Source organism: Anomalospiza imberbis, chromosome 1 (assembly GCF_031753505.1).
Source record: "Anomalospiza imberbis isolate Cuckoo-Finch-1a 21T00152 chromosome 1, ASM3175350v1, whole genome shotgun sequence".
Taxonomy (NCBI): domain Eukaryota; kingdom Metazoa; phylum Chordata; class Aves; order Passeriformes; family Viduidae; genus Anomalospiza; species Anomalospiza imberbis.
Window position 1 is genome coordinate 49,136,987 of NC_089681.1, and position 26,341 is coordinate 49,163,327.

Genomic DNA, 26,341 nt, shown 5'->3' on the forward strand with positions numbered 1-26,341 from the left:
GCTACCACATTGGCTGGATGTGCTTTAGCTGCTCCTATCCCCTATCTCTGCCACTGTGACATGTCTTCTCTGCTGTGAAATGGTTCTAAAGCAGAGCAGCCCTAGCTTTAGCAATGAAAACTGACTTTAAAAAGGTGTGCATGTGAACTAATTGAATGCAATTTTATTTTAAGCCAGCCTATATATAAAACTAAGGAAAAATTTCAGTTATTTGAGGCAAAGAAGTACCACTTTCAATTTGTAAATACATAAATTCCACAAATTTTACAATATATGTTAAAGCATTCTTAGAAGTGTCACTAGCTTTTATAGGATTCAGTATTTATGAGGGCTCTAAAGAAATGCCCACTCACTACTTTGGGGGTTATTATTTTACAGTAGCCGTGCTATTTATGACTACACTATTTAGGCTCTGTTTGTATGCATACCTCAAGCACAGGTGAACTTTGCAAGAGAAATGGGGGCTGCTAAGACCTTCCTTCAAAAAACTGAAACTATTTTATACAACAGCAGAACTATGTGTTTCACTGTCTTACCTAGGAACAAATTATGAACGATTTTTTTAATAATAACACAGCCCAAAAATCTTTGCCTAAATCATATAGTATTCACCCTTTTTAGAAAATGAATGTTACTTTCTAATTACTGAAAAGACATTTAGTGGACTCTCATTTCTTATTGTTCACTCCCTCTTTATCGCTCATCCTGCAACTTTGGTAAATCAATTAAACCATATCATGCAACAAATATTGCAGTCAAGGCTGATTTCAAGAACAGAAAAATTATTTTCCATCAGTTTATTTAAAAGTTTCAAAGAATGATGTACAAATTAACTGCAGAAACCTCCGATTCATCGTTTTTCACACACACAAAAAAAATAAATTGGTAGATTAAAAAGTTACTGAATAAAAAAACTGAGCTATTGAATTAAACGTTGCTGCTATTTTGTTTAATGGAAAATGGGAATGATCCCAAAAACTTAAAAGTTAACTTTCCCCAGTAAACAGCTAGTAAAAACAAATGTTTCATATTAAATACAGCTCCTGCTTTTAGCCTTTTCTTATAAACAAAGTATAGTAGCAAAATGAAATGGCAATGTCATAAAATTAGTAGCTAAAGACTGCCTTATAAGAAAAGGGAAAGGTAGACTGTCATGTTCCTGCCCTGTCTTACTTCCATAAGCTTTTCTTTGTAACTGAGGGTCCCTTAGCATGTGCATGCTCCTGTGTGGTGGTATATTAACTTAAACTGATTCCAAAGATACAGATCAAAGGTCCAGCTCTGCTCAAACTGGAAAAGCTGGTTGAGCAAGAGGAAGATTCATGACAGCCTGAGGAATGCAGTGAAAAGAATTCTTCTGAAACAATGGAGGAGACCATTCTACAAGTTGCTCAAGAGTTTCTTTTCTTCAGCTGAGTCCTGGGGCAATTCTAGGACAGAGACTGTCCTGGGAAAAGTGAGAAGGGATGGTTAGGAGTTTTCTTCATACTTAGGAGTTCTGGCAGGAGTCATGAGAGTAAATTTGGTAATGCCTACCAGAGCTAACCCAGCAGTGATGGGAAGTCAAGACAGAACTGCTGAAGTGGAAGCACGCTGAGGGCTCGGTCATGCATGAGAGGCCTCACATGCTGAAATTGAGCCTGCTTCTGTTGCAGGTAATTTTGGCAGATAAATAGCTTACAGAGAGCTGCCTTTAGTGTACCAACCTCATCTTGCATCATTCATACCTGAACTGACCTGAGGCATACAACACAGGTGGTGGAGTCAAACTGCTGCAGCAGCATGGTAAAAATGGGGACCGGTGAGATCAGTTAGTGAGTTGTGGTGTGTTGCTGTTGCAGTGTGGTGTTGCACGGACCTGTGCAAGTTTGCAACTAATCATGTCCTTCACTGGCATTTTAACCACCGTTTTTAAGTTTGTAAGTACATTCCAAGTGGCAAGCCCTTGGATGCCATAGGCAGTTTGTTGTCATGCAGAGCTTGAAAGGAGAAAGTCCCTCTTAAAGTGGGTGGTCAGACCAAGACTGATTTATCCAGTTGGTCTCTGGATGGAGATTATATCTTCCTCCAGAACTGAGCCCCTCTAGGAGTCTATGTCAGAGCATCTGAACTGTACAGGAGATGACCATTCTTGTCCTGCTTTCTCTGGAAACAAGCATTGGGAGGCCAGCCACAGTGCTGGCAGAGTGCTGTACTTGTCTCATACAGCTCAAAGCCAAAAGGGTCTTCCTCTTAACTGTTCCTGGAATAAGCTTGTGATGCTGGTAGAATCTCTCTACCCTACTAATCTTTGGCACCCTCCTGTGCCAAGATAAACAAGATTCAAAGATAAGCAAGAGTCCCCAGAAAAGTCTGAATGGAGGAGTGTGGGGTAGGGAAGGGGGAAGTTTGGAAACAATAAGAGCATAAGGAATCAGACATCTTTGGCTTTAAAATTTGCGCCTGAAGTTTCACATCTCCCAGAAGGAAACTTGAGAGTTTGTTAGGCCTCTGTTGTTGGATGCTTCTGAGACTGAAGCAGCTTGGGATTAGACATGAACCAGCCATGGAGGCTACTGGCACATGACTTGAAAGTCCCCAGGAGACTCAGAAGTGTGATTAGAGTTCCCTACAATTGGATGCTGATGGCACAGGGAAGATGAGTAGAAAGATGGAATCTGCTGGACTTCCCAAAAACAGAATACTAGGTAAGTATGCAAGGAGTAGCAGGAGAGTTGACCAGTCTATCAGGAGAGATGGACACATCTATCAACCTAAGAGGGAGAGATTTATGGCAGATTAAGGATGGTGTCACCAGTGCAACTCCTAAAGGCTATTTCTGTTTCCACAATGACATGTAGGCATGGATTCAGGAGTCTAGTGAATACACATTACAAAACATCTTTGCAGTGGACTTGACATCTTTGCAGTGGACTTGAAGCTTATGCCAAATACCCTGTTCCAGAATATTTTATGGGTTACTTTTCCTCGCCATTGTTATCAGGTAACTTCCCTGGGTTGGTGAAAGGTCATGAAAACAGAATTAACTTTAAAAAAATGGTTTATGATAAAATAAACTATTTTTCTTGTGGGAAAGAAAGCACTTTGAATTTTTTAGGTTTTGTATCATCCTTGTTGGGTATTTTGTGGCTCCCAGAGCCATCTGATTCCCAGTTACTCAACCACCCACTGAATCACAGCTTGGGAACATGTGTTCTAGGCTATGCAGGCCCAAGTAATTTTTGCTGTTAATATTTCTTAAGTATTAGTATTTCCGAGAAAAATAAGCAGGTTTGGATATACACAGATATATTTCATAAGCTTTACATATAAAATGCCAGGTACACTGGAGAATAGTTGCTCCATACATATTGATACACCGATTCTTAAATGCCATAAATACATTTCAAATGTTTGTGTTGAATTTTTTTCCCTGAACCACTCTACTTTCTCTGATCTTAGAATTGTAATATATACCACTTCTGGTGTTAAGAAAGATTGGAAACATTATTTTAACCAAATGTGTTGAAGTGCAAATAACAAGTGAACTTTTGAACTCTCTTGCATTCTCTGAGGATCTGGAGAGGTCTCTGCCAGGCTTGGAGAAAGAGCTGAACTTGGATGATTTTGTTAGAATTATCTGGAATTAGCATGGTTTATTCAGATTCCAGCTTATCACTTCAAACTAGATTTCTCTTTAGTAAGAGTTACTTGGTTTCTCTAATGAAGGTTTCCTGTATGTAAGAGCGTAATAGTGACCCTGTGTCAAATGCATGATAGCATTATCAAAATAGAGGAATTTGGGGTCAAAGAGTTTGTTGGTTAGCTGTGTTGCCAAGACTGACTGTTCCATATCCTTATAAAGACATGCTGACACATTGGTGTGATGTGTCAAGGACCTGATGATATGGAACATTTTCCATAGCACCACTTCAAATGTGAGTCTTTCCTTTGTTGAAAAACTCTCCTGCATGTGCAGAGATTGTATGCAAAAAACAATAATGACAAACATGCCATGGGGGGTGGGGGGTGTGGAGAAAGGGATAGGAAGGGGAGGGGGCAAGAACTGGAAAGAAATTTGGGCTCTTTTTCCCCGAGCTGAAAAAGTACAAAGCTTTCAGTGTTCTGCATTAAAAATTTATTTTTTTACAATGCACTTATAATATAGTTAGAACTTTAGGAATCAGAAAGTTTAATAATTGTTACCTGGTTCTCTTGTTACCTGGTTCTTCTCAGTTTCCAGATGTTTCAAACTCAGCTATCATTTTTATAAGTCTGCTCTGTCTTTGGAATGTATTTGCCCCATTTTTTATGGACACTAACTGTATATCTGCCTCCACTCTTTCCAGTTCTTCTGATTCCTGGGAAAGAGGGAAATTTGTGAGAACATTCCTCAGGTTTTAGGCAATGCCAGTTATTTCTCTTGGAACACTTTGACAAAGTGACTACACGGAGAGATACAGAAGTAGTAAAATCCTGTTCAAATTTTCACTGAGGTGAAAAATAAATAATGCCATCTCAGAATCCATAACCTTTAGAATTTTCATCTGTATTTTTTCCCTATCAGCTTACCTTTTCAAAAACAACTGTCTTCTATGTGTAATATATATATTTAGTAAAGATTGAGAAAGGTTTGTGAGTAGTGAGTAAATGTAAGCTTCTTCTCAAAAGAAAAAGGAAAACCAGACTCTCTAGTATGATAAAAGAGCTATCAGATTATCTTTGCCAAAGGATCTAACACTCTTTGAAGATGAAATGCTGGATGTCACTTCATAAGATTTTTTTTCCTCCCTCAAATTCAGGTTGAGTCAGCTGGTATAAATTTCTCTAGGATGTAAAATAAAAATTATTAAATAGGATTCATTGCTGTAGACAGAGAAGCAGTAGACTTCTGTGTGAGCTGCTGGCTATTTTGTACTGCTGGACATGAAAGCCATTTGATTTCCACCCTCAGAACACAACATTGCAGCTCCTGCAGTATCCATTTGTGTACATGATAGTGATGGCAAGTAAATTTGATCTGCTTATCACTGACTGTTAGAGTGACAAAATCTGACTGCTTTGGATGGTATAACTCTCATTTAATAACCTGCACTCTAAGTTTTGATAACCAAATGCTTTCTCCCTTTGTTTAATATATCAGAAAAAGAGCCAAGGTTCCAATAATGACTAGAGAGCAGCTGCATATGGGTCTTATCTTTTTTAACAGTCTGATCCTCTACTACACTGGATAAAAGTCTTACTCATAGGCAGAAACCATCATTCATTTAAATGTGTACAATTTTGACTGCTTCAAACATCTGTGTTTGCAGCAGCAGCGAGAACCTGCAAAGGCCCTGCAACTTCAGCAAGCCAACCTTGTCCTTAACAGCAGTGAGGTTTGTTGTCAGTGTAAAATGTTTTGTAACCATTTTTTGCCAATTGAAAAACAGGACCAGACCCTAGAGACAGTCTGTAGAAAAGGATTGTCTTGTTCCCGCCCCTGGATGTGTGTCCAACCTATGTTGCAATGTTTGGCTGTGGACTTCTGTTTTTTTTTTTCCCCTTTTATTTTGTTAACTGCCTGAAAACAAATGAGTATGTCCATGCAAAGGATCTAGGCTTGAATTTTAAGCTAGCTCCCCACATTAAAATTGCTAAAGCCTGGAAAAAAATATCAACATTTACATGTCTCAGAAGAGTTTTGCAAGTCACCAAGAAATGAGTCAAGCATGAAGTGCTGTCTGTAGGTTGAGGGGGCAACTGAAATGCAAATACTCAGTTACCACAGACAGAATTGAGGGGAAAGGAAGAGTATCACACCAGTAACTCAATCCAGATTTATGACCCTTACCAGAGAAAGCTTACACACAAGGAAAATGAAAGTAATTGTAAAGTAAGGTTGATAAAAGAGTGAAGAACTCCGATTCCATAACTGGATAAAGAATCTAAAAATAAATAAAGTCATTGTTGTCTTTCAGTGTGCCACATAGCAAGTAGTGCTTTAAGGTAATCTGTGTTGCCAGCTCCAGACAGCAACTCCAGAGGACTACTGAAAGTCAGAAGCAGTTGGACAAAGACAGTGAATAACTGCAAAGCTCTAAGAATAAAAAAAAAAAAAAATAAAAAAAAAAATCAGGAGACTGGCTTAAAAGTCAGATTTGAAAATGATACTATTATATGTACTTTTCTTTTTGTTTTTCAGTCTGTAGGATGGGTTTGAGTCAAATTTTCAAATTGCTTTCTTCAAAGGAGTGCCAGAACTAACTTTCTCTTGCAATACAATTTGAAGTGCTCAAATCATGCTGGAATTCCAGGAACTGGAACTTAAATGAAAAAGCAAAATGTAGATGCTGCAATATTTAAAAAAAAATGTAAGGACAAATGAAGCACAGTAGGTAGAGAAATTATTTTTCTGCCTCAGTTTTTAATGAGAATACTGATGTAATAAAATACTTCCCATAATCTAACAATGATAAGTCATTCTTTCTCCATCGAGATTTCACTGTTGTAACTTGTAAAGTCCATTGAACTGAGCAGACCTCTCTAGGAATAAAGGTCTTGGGAGCATTCCCATTTTTTCAAGGGAAAAAGGACAACTCATGCATGAGGCCATGAAGTTTTGGCTGTCTAAGGATACACTCAGTGAAATGGCTCTTTGCGAGTTATCTAAATCTCTCCAGTTATACACAGCTGATATTTCTAGACATTTGGCTTAATGTTTCTGCTCTGGATATGGATGTCTTCTCCGTGAAGGAGAACTGCCCCCATCATTTGTGTTAATCTTCAGCAGTACACTATTTGCTGTGAAATTACAGTGTAATGATTTGCAGTGACTTCCCTGGCCTCCAGTTAGGAAATGTCCTACTGTGCTTCAGGCAATTTATTTTCCCCTAGCACAGTTTAAAAATATGTCTACAGTCACAGCTTCTGTGATATTATTTCTCTATCAATGACAAACTTCAGGGAACAGTAGGCATGAACTGGTGAGATTTACTAATTGAATGTTTGTCTTCAAGTGGCCTATTGTTGGTAATGCTGGAAAACTGTTCAAACTGAATGTGTAGACTGGCAAGAAGCAAGGCAGCTTCTTAAAGATTGTCCTATTTCTCCAAAATCAAAATTAAAAGGAGCAAAATAGTAGCCAATGTATTTCTAAACAGCGATGACACATATAAAATTTTCATTTCTTTCAGACAGAGAAACACAAAGTGAAAGAAAAGATTAAAAACCCCCTCTTCTTTTTCTGCCCACTCCCTCCCACTCCATCTTAACCTCAGCTGCCCTATGACACTTAGTGTGGGCGCTGTTATTACTGGAATACAGGGATTTTCATCTGGCACAGCTAGACCACTTCCCAAATTAAAATAGGCTATCTCAGCATATGCACAGACCTTTTGCTGGCTTTAACACTGTTGGTGTAATTGGAGTGGCAAACATGTAGAGACCAGGCCTCAGCACAAAGCCTGAGACTGTGACACTGAAGACAACAGAGTTCTGATTTTGTTCATATTCTCTAGCATCAATGACAGGTACCTGTAAAACAACAGGATTCCTTCCTTAATCATTTGTCATCCTAGAGCAGTAATGACTCCACTGTGTTCTTCTGTAAATGGCCAAAGGGAAGAAAAAGAAAAGCCCAACATCAACAGGAGCAGAGAGTACCAACAATTCCTGACAGAGTTCATCCTAAAGTTTAGATTTAATTTTAGCTGTTATAAAAACATACTTTAAGTAACATTCTACAAGCCTGAAATCCTGTGCTTGTTGAAGTAAAAGCAAATGCTGTAAATAATGCCAGATGCCCTGAATTGAGTCCATGACTGAGTTCATTCTTGAACATATGCTCCTATACATAAATTCTTCATATCCTATGTTCACTGAAATAAATTCTAAAACCATGAGTTCATTTTACCACTACTGCATACAGTCTTGTCCAGTGTAAGTATTACTGTCATTTGATCCACCAGTTCTCAGTCCCCCACATAGGGAACGCACCAGCAGCGTTCATCTTTAACTTTTTCTCCTCTGACCATCATCCCTGTAGCCACTGCTCTTCCAAGACGATATAAAACCACACCCTCTTTTGGCAACAGATATTTCCTTTTAACAATAAAAGACAAATTAAAGAGGATACAAGTCCATGGTTGATCAAGAACACTCATCTGTACAGCCTGCAGCAGGAAGGATGCTGAAGTGTTTGAAAGAATCAGAGGAAATGGTGTCACCATCCTCACGGGGAGGTTTTGATCTCAGGTGGGAAAAGGAAATTCGAGACTAATCTGGACGCATCTCATGGACAACTTAAGGATACTGCTGAAGCCTCTGAGATGTTCTAAATTCTAAATATTTACCAATTTACATAAACACTCAGTTAACTGAAGGTTATAATGATACAGAATGGAAATGTCATCGTGAGTGAATTTCAGTCAATATTTAAATACTCCTCACTGTCTACCAGTTGCAATTAACTACATGGCTACTGACCATTAGGAGGCATGTATTTAAACCTACCCAGTTTCTCCCAGTACTGGAAAGAAAAAATCAACAAGGCCATTATCTGTGGAAAACCTTTCTGAACTTCCCTGTACTCCAAGGATTTTTTTTCCCAAATAATGGAATTACTTTAAACCAGCATGAAAACCAATTTTTTGGGTTTTTTTAAATAAACTATTGATTTTTGACTGAGATTTTCAAGATGAGGTGGCAGAATGAGGCAGAAAATGCACAGAGATGGTATCCAGTCGTGTTATCCAGCAGAGGTTTGATTGAAACAAATCTTGGGTGCTTAATTCCTAATTTTCACAGAAGTGAGGGCTGTTGATTCCCATTGACATTGGTGGGAGTGACGTACTTACCTATTTAGAGTATGTTGCCCTTGGCTCATTTAGATTTCTCAGCTGATCAAACCAGAATACTGCTGTCACCAGCTTATTTATTTGCAGCCCTGAGAAATCCAACACACATGGTTTGCAGTCTGACTAATACACAGTTGGACACACAATTAGGATGCAATGCAAAACATTTATCAAGAATAATTTATTGGGAAATCTCTAGGATAAACAAAGGTAATTATTCAGTAAATTTTTTGAATGCAAAATAGATAAGAATCAGAATAAACATTGAGAAGGTTTCCTTCATTTTTTTTCATTGGGAAATAATTAAGCCAGGAGTTATTTTTTTCCAAGGAAGCAAGACTCATGTTGTGAATCACAGTATAAGGTCTTACTGACATAAAGAATTTCCGCCTCTTGTTTTGAGCAAGACCTTCTTCTTTTAATTTTCAGTGAACTGACTGCATTTTTAATAAATTACTTTAAATAAACCAACCTTTATTATTCCTAAAATGAGATTATAATGTCTGCATAGATCTTGACCCTGTTGTAGAGAGACTCACATAACTTTCTTGCTTAGTTCAAACTCCAGGAACTTCAGCATGAGACTGACTGGTTAAACTGATGAACAAGGAATTCAAGCTTCAGAGTCATGTGATTTTCTACCAAGAGCAATGTAATTGTTTAAAAATCTGCTGACAACTTTGTCCCAAACACTGCAAAGCCATGTGCCACTCCCTTGCTCTAGATTCCAGCTCATCTTTAAAGTATCATGAAAGCTGAAATCTGTCACTTTCAATCAGAGAGCTGCATGTTGAGAAGGGCAGTGCATGCTGTGAAACTCTGAAAGCTGCCCTGTACCACAGGAGGAAAGGACTGCACAGTAATTAATGCCCTCAGATTTATTCTTTATTCTGAAATATTGCACTACCATCAAAAGTGAAATATCAAAAAAAAAGGATGACAACTCTTCATTTGATAAGAAGCAAGATTCAAATAAACTCTTTACAGCAAGGTTAAACAGTGCATAGTTTAAGACTCAGCCTTTTAAATACCTTTCAGCAATTTGCCTGCAGGTTTTAGAAGGGCCTGTGCACAGGTAGCAACTGTAGTTTTGTACAACCAGCTTTGTCCTACTGTATGTGCAGGTTAGAGAAGCAGTAGCTGTGGAAAGAACAAAGGAACATTGTGCATCATTCCCCTTGAAGTCACCTGGCAATTTCACCAAATCAAAGATAAGCTGACACAAAAGAAGTCTCTTCCCCCTACCTCCTCTACCCTTGCACCAACATCCCATCTGCCAAGAAATGCCAATCTCCTCTGACTTTTTTCCAGTACTCATTAACTTCTTTGTCCCTTACACGTGTGTCAGCCAGCCTCGGGCTCTTCACTGAAAGGTTTGTGGAGCAATAAAACATTTTCTTCTGACTGTCATCCCATATTGGATGTCCAGACTTGCTGTACTCAGAAAACCATGGTAAACCATATCAGTGGATGATATGCCAGTCAGTCCTCTCACATTATATAATAGGTAATATAAGAGAGCACTTACCTTTTGTATGGGAGGAGTGTAGACCTTAATCCCACTCTTTCTTTAGGTGTCACAACCTAAAAGTTTAAAGTATTCAGTATAAAGTAGACAGGCTGTTCTGCAAGTGTGGCATACTTGTGGTTTACCATGCTCCAGCACACAGATCTTCCAGGTGAATAATATAGTTTGGTCTCTTCTGTTCTGCCTTGAAGCCTTAAACAGATGCAGTGGTGTGCTGAGAGCTGCTCCCAGGGAATAGTCTTTGTTTCTTTTGTTCTCCAGCCAAAACCATACCTCTGACAATAAAGAGCATCAGTTTCAACACAAACACTTGATGCGTGCCACAACTAGGCAATGTTTGGGCTCTTTGTAATACGCCAATTTGTTTCTCTGTTTAAATAAATGAAATTAGCACAAATGTTTTTCCCCAAAAAGGAGAGAAAGGCTGGAGTTGCCAGGTTGCCCACCCACACACTGAAATCCCCAACACCACACTGCCAGTGCCTAGATAGACAAATATGGCACTTCAGTAAGGAGATGTGGCCAAGCACTGGTTGGAACCACATGGGCTGTTTCTCTGCATACTCCAGAGCTCCTAGAATGGTCTCTGCTACAGACCTTTTGTTGTGGAATGAGCAAAATCCTTGTGGTTGTGCAACTGTTATGGCTCTCCAAGGTGGCTGTCCAGTTAAGAGAAAACCAAAATACTCCGCTCTCACTTCTCTCATTTATTTATTGATTTATCACTGACTAGTGCTGCTTGGATTTTAAACTAAGTTAAAGTGTTTATAAATAGCAACTTTATTAACATCTGTTATTTACTTTTCATTCAGTCATTCATTTTCATTAAACACTCACAGCTAAATATGTGTCTGGCAGACTTTAGTGAGGTGATTACACATAAAAAGTTAAAAATTGAAACTCATCGCTTCTTGTCATGGGGAATGCTTTTTTAAAAGAAATTGCAAACAAAGCTCATGCTCTCATCCGAGAGTGGAAAAGTTGCAAAACACCCATTCTAGATTCAAATTAGAATTTTTATGTTCATGTTAAGATTACTGTGTAATGACATATAGGCCAAGTGAATGGGACAGGGCTGTGTCATGTCTCTGCAAAACAGTATTCAAAACCCTCTTTCCCCAACAGAGTACTTTTCCTGGTATATCCAAGCCAGCATGCGTCATACACCTCCATCCAAGCTTTCCTCTTTTAGCCTGCAGTTTCCTACAAATTCCTTTCAAATTTGTCTTTGTTCCCTAATGCCAGTTTTATCTTTCCAGAGGGACACTGTGACCTGTTTTGACTCGTGGACCGAGTTAGCACAGCAGCAAATGTAAGCCCAGACTACTCACAGCCCTAGGCCAGCTCCTCACATCTGATGGCCAGTGAGAAGTACCTAAAGACCTTTTGTGCCATAAGACAGTATTTCCTTTTTTTTAATAAAGAGAAGCATGAAGGCAGTACAAACACCTCTCTGAAAACCATTCACCTCAGGTTATTTTGGCAATATTTTGAGACAGTGAACCTGAAGAAAAGGAACCCAGAATTCACGAAGTAATTTGTTGCTGAAATCTACAGAAAAGAAAAGCTGGTGGATAAGGGATGTGAATTGCAGGGAAAACACCATTTCTACCCCATGCACCACACCACTACAGATACCTTTCTCTCTTGAAGTTCTGCAGTAAATATCTGGTAATGTTTTTGCAAATTATTCTGCCCACCTTCTCTGTGCAGTTTTCTCTCTCTGGCAGCCCTTGCACATGGCCCTTGTTGTTTCCCCATCATTATCCTCTTATGAAGTATGAAAGTACAGTTGATCTTGGTGCTAGAAACACAGCCAGACTGCTCAGTAAAGAAACAAGAACTTTAAAATATTTCAGAGGATTTATGGACTCACGTTGCTGAACTCTGTCTCCCAAGGATGTGTGTACTGAGCTCACCAGTCACTGAAGCTCTCCTCAGTGCACTCACAGACTACGTGCTCCATTTGTAGGGAGGGGTGGAGGGATGCTTTCCATATACTGTAAGAATCATCTGTCTTGGGATTACTGTGAATTTTAGAGATGAGATTACATAGCACAGAAATACAAAATGTGATCATTTCTGTCTCCTTGAGAACGTGATTAACCCTCATACTTATACTGTGAAATAAAACTAGTCACACCCACGGAAAAAATGCAGCCATGCACAGAGCTTGGACCACATCTTCAACATGCACCTGAGCTGAAGATTCTCCAGGCAAAGCCTAGTTTCTGTACTGGTTACTGTTGAATCAGCTGATATCACACTGATAGGCCCAGTGTGAATATCAGAGGAGCTGAGGTCAGCTCTATGCATCCATCCAATTTCATCCATTTCTATTCAGCTCAACACTTCTAGCAACAGTCATCCTCTACTGATATTCCTTACTGAGCCATCATGCAGCCACCCTAAATCTTCACTTTCTGCACCAGCAGTTGTGTTCAAGTTCCAACAGAGCTCTAGTTTCAGGGAGAAGATGGGACTGATCCTGCAGGATTTTGTTTTTCATTGTTATGGTTTATTTTAAATGAAACAAAGTCCAAAATGCACTGTGCTTTGACAGTGGAAGAAGTCTTAAATAGCCTTTTAAAGAAATGGCAGCAAATGCTGTCAAAGCCTTGATTCATAATATTTACAAAGCAGTTGATCCAGACAGTAAAGGGACAAGTATATATCAGGAACTGGGAGAGATTTTCTTGCATAGTTCTTGAATGAACAAACATTGACAGAGTTCTGAAGTCGCAGAAAGCTCCTGACTTACTATCTGTCATATCCATGGGGTAAGCAGGGGCTCTAACAACTCTCCTTCTAATGGTGTCCCCATGTTATATTTGGTCAGGCAATTGACTCGGGTTCACAGGTAAGTTGGGTGCCCTCATGGCAAATTAGGTAACATCTGCTTTGTCTTCCTTCACCAAAATGTAAGTTCAGTGTTTAGCATATGGAAATATACTGTTGCTTCATGCTCATTTTGTTTAAATCAGTCTATTAATTTTTGTACTATGCAGTCATTCTCAAAACAGGCATGACCTCAGTCTTTCATTATTTCATGACTTTCCCTTTGTGGGACAATATGCAGCTCTTCCATGTTGCTCATCACTTTTGGAAAAAGTCAAATTTCATGAGTTCCTTGGCTGAATGAGGAAGGGGGAAAGGAAGAAAAAGCCTTCTTCATTGCTTTTTAGGAAATGAACTGTAGTCTTGCTCTCTACAGGCTTGGGAAACTCCAGATAATTTCTGCCAGCACAAATAATGAAAACCGAATTACATGCTTCCATGAATGCAAACAGTGGCACAGGAAATTGTTTAACCCTTGAGAAGGTTAAAGCATAATTTCTTAAGAGAGTGAGGTGTTACCCTCTTCAAAGCATCTACAGAGCATCAGAAGGGTTTCAAGTGAAATAGGACAGATTGAAACAACATCTCATCTTTTTCCATTGCTATTTATCGCCAGTGAAGTGTTCCTATGCATCTGTAATGGCACACATTTCTCTAGGGGACAGGAAGCTTTAGTGTATATTTCCAATGAAACGGTTTCTAAAAACCAGTCTGAATGCATCATCATTTTGACCTCAGCATTTAAAGCTTATTTCCCTGCAGACTTGCACTGTGAATTTTTTGGGTGAGACTCCCAGTAAGATTGGCAGATGAAATTTGCCTGTTTCAGCAGGTCGGGGCAAATGATGAGGTCAGCAGGCTGCTGCCTACAGCAGAAGGAAGAGCCCTGCCCTGCTGCTGGCTCTGCCTGCGTGTGAGAACAAGGAAAGCCTGAGCAGCTGCTGTTGGCCATGGGAGGTCTTGGGAGCGTGTGAGCGGGGTTGGGGCTGGTCAGGCTCAGCAGAAGCAGCCCACATTGTTCCCAAATCTCCCACCCAAACTATTCTCCACCCAAAGATCACTCTCTCCCTTCCCCTCCTTCCTACTCTTGGGAGCAGCCTGCCCTGGCCCAGCCTCGATGCTTTTGTTCAGTGTCACTTCAGCCCAAAAATCCAACTAACAAAAGAGCAGGAGCTTAGGAGGATAGAGGGACATCCCTGTGGTCCTGCCCTCGGTGGTTTGGCCTGACATGGGCAGGCCACTCAGTCAAGGTGCTTGAGTTGGATTTTGACAGCCAAGTGAAGCTGAATGCCCATTTCTCACTCTGCCCAGTGAACACCACTCCTTACAAATAAAGGCTTATTGTACATCCCTCGCTGAGGTAGCCACCAGCACCCTTCCCATGACAGTGGGTGGAATGAGCCGTCATCGGGCCACGAAGGGAACACCAACCACCTCATGGCACTGGTGTCAGGCAGGACCACAGGGCTGCCACAAAGCAGCAAACCAGCCTCAGCCTCCCCCGCAGACACCGGGAGCTCAGCACGCCCGCATCGGCCCCACCTGAAGAACCCAGTGCCCTCTTCCCCGCGGTTCGCGGGCTGCCCTCTGCCCGGGTCCCCGGGAGCGGGGGGCTCTTCCCCAGCGGCCCGGCCCTCTCCTCCCATCAGCTTTCCCGGGGAAAAACTGGTACGGGGGCTGTCGCCGGACAGCTCGGGCAGGGGCCGGGGACCGGGGGCCGCTTCGAGGGGACCCGCTGATGGCAGCCGGGCGCCACATGGGGCCGGGGGCTGCCGCAGTGCTCCGGCCCGGCCGGGGGGCTGGAGCGGAGCGGGGGCCGGGCGGGCGGGCGGAGAGGAGCGGCGCCTTGGCCGGAGGGGGGTGCGGAGCCGCCGTGGAGGGCGGAAACGGGGTGGGGGGATTTGCGTCAGTGAGGGAGCTGAGAGCGGGCGAGGGCGGGCGGGACGGACGGAGGGACAGACGGACAGAGGGAGCCGGCGGAGAGGCACCGGCCCGCTGCGCTCGCCCGCCGCCGCTGCCCGTCGCCCCATGGAGATGTGCCCGGGGCCCGCGCCGCCCTCGGGATGGGCGCTGCCGCTCCTCCTCGCCCTGGGCGCCGCCGGGCTCAGCCACGGCACCCCGCACCTGCCGTACTCCCGGCCGGGCTCCCGCAGCAAGTGAGTACCGCCCGCCCCGGGGCGCGCTGCGGGACCAGCCGGGCCGGGCCGGGCCGGGCCGGGCCGGGCGGGCTGCGGAGCCCGGCGTGCCTGACCGACACTGTCCTTCTCCCCCAGGAACTGGTGCGCCTACATAGTGAACAAGAACGTGAGCTGCTCGGTGCTGGACGGGACGGAGAGCTACGTCCAGGCCCAGTACAAGTGCGCCTGGAACCAGTTTCCCTGCGAGCCCACCCTGGTGTAAGTAGCGCAGGGGGCGACCTCGGCAGGGAAAGCGCTTGGCCACCCATTGCCGGGCCCCGGCGGGGAAGCGCCGGGTGGTTCCCGGCACCCCGAAAGGCGCAGGGCCGCGGCAGGGGGGTGCGGACCGCCCCTGGTCCCCAGCGCGCCCCGAACAATGCGCTCGCTCATTGCGGACATCAGGCTGCCGGAGCTAATTAGAGCCAGATTGAGTTGGTGCTCCGTGCTGCCGAGAGGGAGCTTCGCTGGCACACCTCGTCGGCTCGGAGAGGCGTGCAGGCGGGCGGAAAGCACGCGGGCTGCTTTCCATGGGCGGCTGGAGCGCCGGCACCAGAACCGCGCCTATGCGCTGCTAGGAGCGCACCTGGGCCAGAGCTGCCAGCGCACAGCCGCGCTCGAAACCGGTTTTATTGTTGCTCCGTTGTGCTGGATCGGCGCGGCAAGGGAGAGCCAGGAACGTGAGCCAGCACCTTTACAGTCTGTGTGTCCTTGTCTGTTATCCAGCAAGGGGAGTGGCCAGTGCACATTTTACGGGGGATAATGTAAAATTGCTTGTTTGATTTTAATCTTCGTGCGTGTGACCACGTGGTAATCTGTGGAGTGGCCACCTATGGCAAGGTGTGCTACAGCAGGCGTTAGGTAACAGATGGATCTCACCTGCTGGCTATTGGCAGGCAAATCTCCTTTCCTCATTTTTCCACTTGAAAAGCAGTAATATTTACACATTTCTGTTTGAAAGCTCTAGGCAGTATGCACGCTGTGAAACCATTTCAGCATCCCCAGGAAGTCTCTGGAAAGACACCCACAGATTTTCATAGGCTTAGACTTGGGCTGAGGTGATGATGAAGAGTCTTTAACAATAAAGCTACAGTAACTAGTTTTTATTTTTATGTGAAACAGTGATGATTAGGTAGATACTGCTGGATCCTGGGTACTACTGAAATAGAACTTCAGACACCAATGATGCTGCCAACCTGGGGTCCGTGACAATGGGTGTTGGTGTTTGCCATTCAAATGTGCTGCTTTCTGTTTGTTTGGGTTGTTATTTTCGTTAAAAACCCAGCTTTTCTCTATATAAACACTAGAATTGGAGGGGACAAAACAAAGACAGCAGAGAGCTGAGTAACACCGTCTTGTGTAACTTCCCTTATTTCTCTTTGGAGTCTTGAACTGGCCAGTTTGGACTCCTGACTGAGTTTGTGTATGTGTAATGGGGTGTGCCCTCTACCCCGAGAAGTCTCTGTAGTAGAGCTACAGAGGCATGAGGAGGGGTTGAAACTGAGCTCTTTAAACACATAAATCACCAAGCATTAAGATAAGGAATTTCAGAGGCGGTAAATTAGGACTTTCATGGACTATCTGCTAGAAGATAGTGAAGAAAGTGCAAAGGCATTGCTTCTAGCTCGGGAAATTCCTGCACTAAGAGTGTGAGATTATTGGCAGGAGTAACAAGGGGAAGCCCAGCTTGTGCAGAGGGCTGGACTGCATGACCTCCAGAAGTCCCATCCCTTCCAGATTTCTCTGTGGTTCTCTGAAATGGCATTGTCTGTCCTTGTGCTTCTAAACATCTGGAGTTGGCTGCTGTCAGAGAGAGAATGTGGGGCTGAACAGACATTTGGTCTCACCAGATGTGTCCAGTCTCATGGGGTTTTTTTGTTCTTTTGAGAATGGAATTAGATGCTTATCATAAGACTTTGTTTCCTCTGTATGACTTTCTTTGGTGAACATCACCAAAGAGTCTAACATAACTGCAAGACAATTCCTTCTTCTTAAACATAAAATATTCCTTATTCTTACCATAAAAGATTTTTCTCCTGTCACAGCACTAGCTGATTAACACCAAGAGAAGGTAGAATATCAAAATCTTGAAATTTTGTTGTGTTCAAAACTGTTTATAGGTGGTCATTTTATTTTTGTGTCCATTGCATATGCACTCTCTTAGTGGCAGAGTAAGAGAGTGCTAATCCAAAAAGTTTGAAATACATGCCTCAAATCCTGCAAACCCCTAACTTGATTCCTGTGAAAAATATTGTTTAATTCAGAAGGAGTAGCTATCTGAATAACAAAATGTGTGTATATGTGTTTGCTAGCTAATGTCCACAAAAATAGGAAAGAGCTATAAAACAACAAAGAAATGACTGTGAGGACTTTGTGGAAATTATTCTCTTTTTTTTCTCCTTTATACACTTGAACAGAGAACTTAAATGACCTAAATAGCAGATATTCGTGGGAATGAAGTACAGTCCCTATGTAGTCTCCTCTCGGTACCCATGGTTTATCTAAGAGCTCATTCAGCTGCAGACAGTGGAGACAGTGAGATCCAAACCAAACAAAGAGTTCCTTAACTGTATCATAGATGTGTGTGTTTTATTAGTACTTAAGTACTACTAGGTCTTTTTTTTAATCTACTTTTGGTTTATATTAGTTTAAGACTAGATTTAAAGAGCCCATCTAGTGTAGTCTAGGTTATGCATAACAATTATTTAGATTACCGTGTATAGGGGAGCATTTCACTGCCTTAAACTTGCAGTGTACTCCTGAATTCCATGTATTCTTTACAGACAAGAGAGTGTGTATTGTAGATATGGATTATAGTCAGCCCTGATTTGTCTTTGAATTTTTTTTTTTAATTTTTTTTTTTTTTTTAAACAGAGAGCTCTGGTGATTAAGCCTAAAATCATATGCATGCATGAACCCATTTTATCTACCCTTTAGGCCCATTAAAATATAATTTGTCTGAAGACAAAAACCCTAAAGCCCCCTGTTGGAATGACTACACTTCCATGGTTGTTAACTGTAAATTCATTTTGGCTGCAGGGTGTATTTCCTGAAAGGTTAAGTTGAAATTCAGGAAATTATTGCACTTCATTGTTTAACTGTTTTATGGGTACTTGGGCTCAATAGTGCATTTCCTTGCTGAAAAGTTGGTGAATACTTTGGCTGATTAAGGTGTCAGGGATGAATGTGAGTTGAAGTGTGGCTGCTTAAGAGATAGGAAGAGAGAGACCAGAAAGAAAGAGCAGAAATGCCCTTTGAAGTATGTTCCCTTTGAAGTGTGAGAGGCTTCTGATTTATTTTTCTTAAAACTGACTAGCAAAGGAAGGAGAAACTTTGTTATTAATGGGTCATTGGGCTGAAAGGTACAAAAATATTAGTGTTTATACTCACTAGAAAGAGCTTGGATGTTTTGAAATTTAATATTGCTTCATAAATAATTGACCCCACACCACTTTTTTTGTCATGAATTTCCATTTCTAGCTTTCTTATGAATGGTTTGGAAACTTAATTAGCTATAACTGCAACTTGTATCTACTAGCATTATCTATTTCTAAAAGAAAAAACATGTTGCCTTTCTGGTTAGATCCTACACACTCTTTAGGGTTGTGGCTTGTTTGGGGCATCCTCTGGTCACTATAGTCCATTCAAGGTAGAATGCTGAATAGCAGTTGTTTGTTTTGCCTCTTGTTCTGTAGAGTGTGTGGGTACACCTGGCTGTACGAGAGGTGCACCAGTTTATGGCCCAGTGCTTTTGGGAAAAGCTGCTTCCACTAGTAAGGTTTTGATTTTAAAGTCTGAAGTGAACTGAAATGGCTGAATGTTTTCTGGGTTTATGTCTTTGCTACATAACTGCAAAGAGGACTTCCCCCTACGAGGTCATAAATAAATTTTAAAAAAATTAGCTTAGTAAGAACTTCTGGAGGTCATGCAATGTCCTCGTAGCCCCCAGCTAACACCAGAACCAGCTTCAAACTTAGATAAGGTTAGTCAGGGACTTGAAGAAAGGATGTTTTATCAGATCTCCTAATTCATATACTAGCCCCCATTAATTATACTCAAGTGAGTAAAGATATTTGTGTGCTCAGGTCAGGTCATCTGTCTTTAGCTTGTGAGGAGTGAATTTCATTATTTAGTGTAAGCTTCTCATCTTAACATTAATGCTACGTGTATACTAAGCAAGCCCATTATTTCATTTAGAAAATGACACAGAAAATGATGAATGAATCAATAGCTAATCAGCATGCCTCTCCAAATCTCTCACTGAGCAATATTTTCCAACTTCTTGTCATTTTATACTTTCAAATGATCATAAATAAGGCTAGTGCCAAACTAATCACGATTTTATTCATGGCCCAGAAGATTCAAAGCACAAGATTGAAATTACTTCTGAGAATGTTACTAAAAGTTTTCTGCATTCATAAACATCAGAATAAATTACTACTTATGAGTAAAATACTACTTTTAATCAGCAGTATTATGCATTTATTAACTATATTACTGGGTAAAAGTGGAAATTTTATAACTGAAAACCCTCACATGAGACATCCAGTTCAAGTTGAATGGCTTTATCCATCTGGCAACTCCAGAATGACCTGGGTGGAGCACATCAGCCCTGGTCTAGGAACATATAGGAAATCCCCATGTAGTTTTCAACCTTCTAACATTCCCAATGTAGTTTTCTCTGAGAGTGTTCTGTTGCTAGAAATCAAGCATGCAGATCAGTGTCAGAATGCTCAGCACCAGGCAGGATCAAACCTCTGATATACAAGTCAGCACAGATTGAGCCTGTTTTTGCCACTGGCTTCCAGCAATACATATCTCATAAAAAAAAACCTTTCAGGATGCACAAAAAACTTGAAGGGAAAGCGAGAGCTGTTTAATGTTTCCCCTCCAAGTATCTATAAAGATCTTCAGGACTTTCTTTCCAACTTTGTGTATTTTGTATGAAGCAGAATTTCTTTGTACAGGCTCCAGCTAGCTGACTACATAGGGAGGTTAGCCTAGGGGCTTGTGCATTGAAAACTGTAAGGAAACTTAAAAAACTTTAGTCTCCTGGAGTGCTTGTTTGAAAATCTTTGAGATCCTGCTGGGTGTGGTAAGTTTTCCTGGCTGCCTCCCCAAGCCTGAAATTGTGCATCTCTGTCTCCACGCACTAAACACAGCAGAATCTTTCTTCTCTGTGAACTGGACAGGGAATTTTCATTTCACACATCATTTGTGTTTGTTGCAATAATGTAAAAAAAAAAAAAAATATCCCATACTGCTCCTCACTTCACATTAATGTGATAACTCAAAGTTTCATGCCTTTCTGGTTTGAGAAATATGTGACCTGGAGGTCTGGGGCCTCTTCTATTAAGCACCAAACTGTTGCTGTTGCCAAAGCAGTAAACTTTTTTTTTTTTTTGCCGGGAGCTGCTGAGCCATTTAGGTGTATTTCATCATAAATCACCTAAATAATCAAAAAACATTTTGTACCATTAGACAGTGGGCAGTGCCAGTTTTACACATTGGGGATATTATGACTCCCATCTGACTTCATTTTTGCATTCACATCTCATCTTTCCTTTCCCTTCTAGTTCACTTTTAACTTGGTGTCTTGAAAAGTAACAGCTCTCAAAACAATGCTCCATTTTAGTCACAAAGTTGGTGTCCCACTTAATCCCACAGGTTAGCTCTTGTCTTCCTGAAAGTATTGGTTATTTGTTTAATCTGGGTATATTTTCAAATAATCTCTCAGCAACAGCTCTTTCTAGAGCATTCTAGAAAGCAGCTTATTTCATGGGCAGAGAAGCAGAAGAGATACTATTGGAGCTCAGTTTTTCAGGCAGCTTTATCAGCAGCAGGGCTCTGCATCCTCACTTCATCTCTCCACTCGTGTAAGGTGAGAAATTTGGTCCCTGCTGCTGGGAGAGACAGGTGATGATGCTGTAAACATATAACCTGTTGCAGAGTTGTTCCTGTTCCATCACTGAGCATATCACATTGCTGCTCTACAAAACTTCCCTGAATTCCTTTTGAAAGGGCTGTCTTTTCAGGGTTCTCCTATCCCATTCTATTTAAATGGGGTTTTAATAACTTACTGTTGATCTGTTATCACGTGTTTGACTGGCTTTTCAACATTGTAAATCCCAAGACTGAAGCTGTGCTTTGAGCTTTGCCACAGGCTGTCTCTGGCTCTTAGTTACTGAAATGCATCCTATATCCTTGTTTTGCTGCTCATAAGAAGAGGATGCCTACCTAGTGATAATTTATGAACATTAAGAGTATTATAATTTTAAACTCCTGTGCATTTCCTACTGGACTTTAGTGGTCAACTTTTTGAAAATAAAATCTTTGGCAGCCAAGAGAGAGTGAGATAGGTAGGTATTTGTGTATGTGTGTCTGAAGATACATATACAACAAGAAGAAATCACTAGTATGAGACATGAGGTCATATTTCAGAGTGTGCAGTCCCTTGGTTCTTTCTTCCCTTGAAAAAACATATCTCTCCCAAGAGAGAAAATTGTAGTTTGAATCTCATCTTTTTTTGATAGAAGAATTCCAGCTGAGTAGCATAAAATCCACTATATAAGTAGCGAACAATGGCACTTTTGGAGTCTTTGAAATGAAACCATGTGGTGTTGCCTGAGAATAGTTGTATGTTTTTGTCTTCTACCAGTTCCCATAATCTTCTGTCCTTCTTACTGAAGAAAACATGAACTCTGCAGTAAAAATCAGCCAGATTCTCTCAGATGCATTGAAATAATGTTCAGTGTTGAAGACAACAAAGTACCAGAGACCAGCCTGTAGTGAGCTCATTGGGGCAGCATGGTTGTCTGCTTTTTTGCTGGTACCACTAGATGAGATTACAGTTTTATTTAGGGATAGACAAATACAACTTTTTCCTTCCTTGTATGAAGGAGTAATGCAATCACCTGTGCCAGGTCCCTGCCCACTTAGCAATTTCTTCCAGATGGAAGGTCATCTTCTCCCATCATGCTTTCCAGGTAGCGTGAAGGCACCAAGCAAAAATAACCAATGGAAAAAAGTACTGAGTCTCTAAATGCTCATTCCTATTTTATGAAACATTCAGTAAAATTACAGTACCTTCATAGTCAGATACTAAAGCACTCTTTGCAGTGACCTGGATGGGTGATTTCTTGGGTGTGTACACAGCAGGTAATTGTATTCTGTGGATGCAGAGTGCTTTGACTCATTCCCTTGCTTTCCTTCAGTTTCTTCCCTGTTAATCCTCTCAGCCAGTAGCAGTTTTTTGTTCAGGATTTAGCTCAGAACAGATCTGGTACAAGTGTTGGCCATGCTATACATGACTGCAAACTTTATTAAGAACTCCCTTGTGTGCCTGTGCAAGCCAGGACAAGCTGAATCTCCATGGTCATATGCACTGGTGATGCTTGTCATAACTTCATATTTTCCACAGAAGTGCCTCAAAACTTTGTTTCTCCCAGCACAAAAAAATTTGAAACATTCACTTCTTTCTTTTCATTATATATGTTTTGTTTTGACTATTATGTTACCCAAAGGCCTTTGAGGAACTTCAGTCTAGATGGCTGTGATTTTGCCAGGCACTGGACTAGTGTCTAAGGTCAGTGGCATTTTTTTCAAGAAAATGTAATTGCCCAGACCCCAATGCCTGTAAAGACATTTACTGACCTACTTTATATACATTTTGGAAAGAAAAAATGCCAGGTAAAGGAAAAATAGCAGTGTAAAGATAAGACTTGCTTAAGTCCATCTGTAAGAAGCCGCTTAGTGTCTCTAATGCCAGATGGAAATGGAAAATTATTTTGAGGTGCAATAGGATTCTTTTTAAATAGACTTTTGCTGCATTGTGTAATTGGGATTTATTACAGCCTTGATGGCTTGCTTTCACTCAACACCTAGACTTCTGTAGGTTTATCTATTTGCATCAAAACATCTTTGTGCTGCTTGCTATAAATGCCTTAGGATAAATTCTTCGGAGAGACACATTTCTCTCAAATTAGGCTTATCTGTGGGCTGGAACACAAGCTAGCTGCCAGTGCTGCTGCATAGTGACAAGGTAATCAAAGAACAAAAAACAAAGGTGGGATTTAATTCACCCTGACCCAAACTGTCTGCCCTTTATGCAGAGGGGTGAATCTGAGTGTGGGAGCTTAGACGTGCAGTGATGGTGACACGGATGCAAGTTAGTGGTGTCCAGGATGTAAATAATGACTTTAGGGTGGGATGCAGCCCTGTTTTGACTCTACTGCCTATGTGGACTACTGCTGTTGGCCTTCATGGAAATACAGAGAACTAAAACGTGTCCTTACGTACTCACGAGGCACCTGAAATCCAGGGTGGCTGACAACTGGGACAGACAACTGCTAAAATCTACAAAGATTTCAATGGAACTAGGATTTCTGCCACCATTTTGCTGCCACCAATACAAGTAGGCCTGCACATTTGGGAAGCAGGAAACATGGGATCAACTAGTTTTAGTTCAGTCTGTGTAGTATAAACAGCCATAAGGTATATTTTCAGCAGAAGTACTTTCAGCCTACAAAACAAAAAAATTTTGGTCAAAATATGATTGCATTTAATTGCATCTTCCAGGTAGTGATTTTGGGTGGTGTCTATATGCCTCTTCTGTGCTTCCATCGCAATATATTGGAGATTTGGATGACTGGGACTATATAGTGTAACTGTATAAATATAACTACTAGACGATGCAACTTACAAAGAATGTGTCTACATGCAATAAAAGTGTTAAACAGTGTAAATTTGATATTTTCTATTCTATAAAGACAGAAATATGCAGGCTGCTGAAGTCATAGGACTTGTTCCAATCACTACAGAATTTTGGACCAACCTTGAAGCATTGTGCTCAGAGTAAACATTTTGTATGCTGCTTATGTAGAAACATGCTGATTCTGTGGTCCCTTCCTTGCAGTGAGGATGTCGTGGCACTTATCTTTTTGCATTTCCCAAAAGGTTGAATGTTAATATCCAGTTACAGAGCTGAGCCATATGTTTTCCCACCAATTTCATCCAAATGTTTCTGATTTGTTTTATCGCTATTAGGTGACATTCCAAATAACAGTGTTAACTGTTTCCTTCTGTGGTTTAGCACCGTGAGAATACTATAGCTCATTCCCCAGTGAAAATGTCCAGCATTTGCAGCAAACATGGATTTTTAATTAAGCATTTTCCTATGGAAGTATTTATCTCTCAAAGAAGAGGAATATTTGAGTGCTGTTGTCACCCTGTACAACTTCATTTCGGCTGTGAAACACTTAAGATATTAAAAGTGGAGGTTTGTATTAACGTTCTGGGAGTGTTTTCTCATTTGATCAGCCTGTTGAGTTCATGGTGAAGGTAGTAGGCATGGGTAGTTACAAGCCTGTTGTGGAAAAACTCCTAAAAAACAGCTGTTCTTATGTTCTCTGTTGCAATGAAAGATTAGACACAGTTGATATGAACCTTTATTCGTGCCTTATAAAAGAATTATTTCAGTATTTAGCTCAATTCATCAAGAGATTATGACTATCATCTTGGACTTGAAGTCCACAGGTGAATGGAGTGACTAGGCACAGTGAATGCTGGTGTGTTATATGCAACTTCTAACCACGTAAGAAATTACTATTTTTTAAAAGAGTTTTGAAGAACACTTGTAAAAGTAATTGTGTTTATTAACACTTATTTGAATAGCAGAAATCCAAGTCAACCAGAGGAAGATTTGATGTTTTACTGGTTTTGAATTGCATTGCAGCATATAAAGGTATAAAAGCAGAGCCTCAATTTTTAAGATACTTAGGAAACTTTTGTTGACCCTTTTGACAAAATTGCCTCACTAGATAACTCTGTAAAGATTCACACCTGCCAGATAAACCATATGAAACTTCATGTTACATTCCAACCACGTATCTTTATCCAGCTTTATAGAGAAGGAACATGTTGTCTCTCTGGCTGCCTTGAGTGCATTTTGTGTTCAAAAATCACAATCACACTTGTGATTGTGTATTTTAAGTTTGCTGTGACTATGGGTGAGTAATTGGATTCAGAATACTGCATATTTAAATAAAGCCATGTCTAATTTGTATATTTTTATTGTTCCCAGTCTTGTGTCTTTCATATGCATAGAATCACAAATAAGGGATGCTTAGGTGAAACTTGTGGTTTGTTTTGTTAGAACTGTAACCAACAACATAATTGTATTCCGTGCTTTTAGACTGCTATATCCTGGCAAAATCCTGGAAGTCTCCAGCTCCTCCACTGAAATTCACTAAGTGAGCAAAGTTCTGACTTTAAAGAGTATCTTGTATGATTGAGAACCTCCCTGGGGCTGGATGCATGCTGGTGACTGTCATTTGTCAGTGCACTGCTGTCACAGTGACACCGTTCCTTGCAACAAGCAGTTGTGCTTGAAGAATATCATTGGTAGAGAAGCTGTAGCAGTGAAACTGTGATTTTTAAGAAATTTTTATGTGACTGTATTCAAATTAGAGAAGTGCTAGTGTAAGTTCCTGTTTCCTAGCCTTGCATGTCTAGCCTTTCTGCAGGAAATGGGAGTAGCTGTGTGATTCATTCAGCTGGACTGGCAGTATAGAGAAGTAGTTCTTGGTAAGTAAATTCCAGTTGAATTTTTGAGCCATCCTTGAGTATAGCTGTCTTCTTACCACAGTTCAAAGTGTGAATAAATATTAAAGCTGTTCTAGACACTGATTTTGAAATGTTCTAATTCTAGCTTATTTTGGCTCTAGGAGAATTGTGATTTAGGATACAGGTTAATCTGTATTTGATGTACCATATCTGAAAACAAAACAGTTCCAATTTGTGCTGTTTCAAACTTGAAAGATTTTTTTTTAGAAGTGGACTGTTTTTTTAAAAGTTTTTTTTTTAATTAGCTCATATTTAAGCATTTTATGCCTATTAGGATAAGGAAACTATAAAACAAAGAAGATTGAGAATTTCAAACATGCCTGTTTTTTCTATTTAAGATGGAGCTTGGAAAAGTTTTAAAT

At 40.9% G+C, this 26,341-nt stretch overlaps 1 protein-coding gene and 1 long non-coding RNA gene across 5 annotated transcripts in view; one reads left to right on the forward strand and one right to left on the reverse strand.

Moving 5' to 3' along the window:
- Positions 1-9,679: 9,679 nt before the first annotated feature.
- On the reverse strand, positions 9,680-14,330 carry LOC137474601 (uncharacterized). Its single transcript, XR_010999417.1, has 2 exons — positions 12,221-14,330; positions 9,680-10,617 (listed from the first exon to the last, which is right to left on the reverse strand). It is a non-coding gene; the product is annotated as an uncharacterized lncRNA (long non-coding RNA).
- A 683-nt stretch (positions 14,331-15,013) lies between these two features.
- The window catches only part of EMILIN2 (elastin microfibril interfacer 2), a 33,323-nt gene continuing 21,995 nt past the window's right edge, over positions 15,014-26,341 (forward strand). The window contains exons 1-2 of one of the 4 annotated variants that reach the window (XM_068191249.1): positions 15,014-15,338; positions 15,456-15,578. In XM_068191249.1, the coding sequence (XP_068047350.1) occupies positions 15,211-15,338; positions 15,456-15,578 (251 nt within the window). In that variant the 5' untranslated portion in view covers positions 15,014-15,210. Of the gene's footprint in view, positions 15,339-15,455; positions 15,579-19,262; positions 19,416-26,341 lie in introns of those variants that run through there. The other 3 variants (XM_068191241.1, XM_068191257.1, XM_068191265.1) reach the window with 3 other exon arrangements.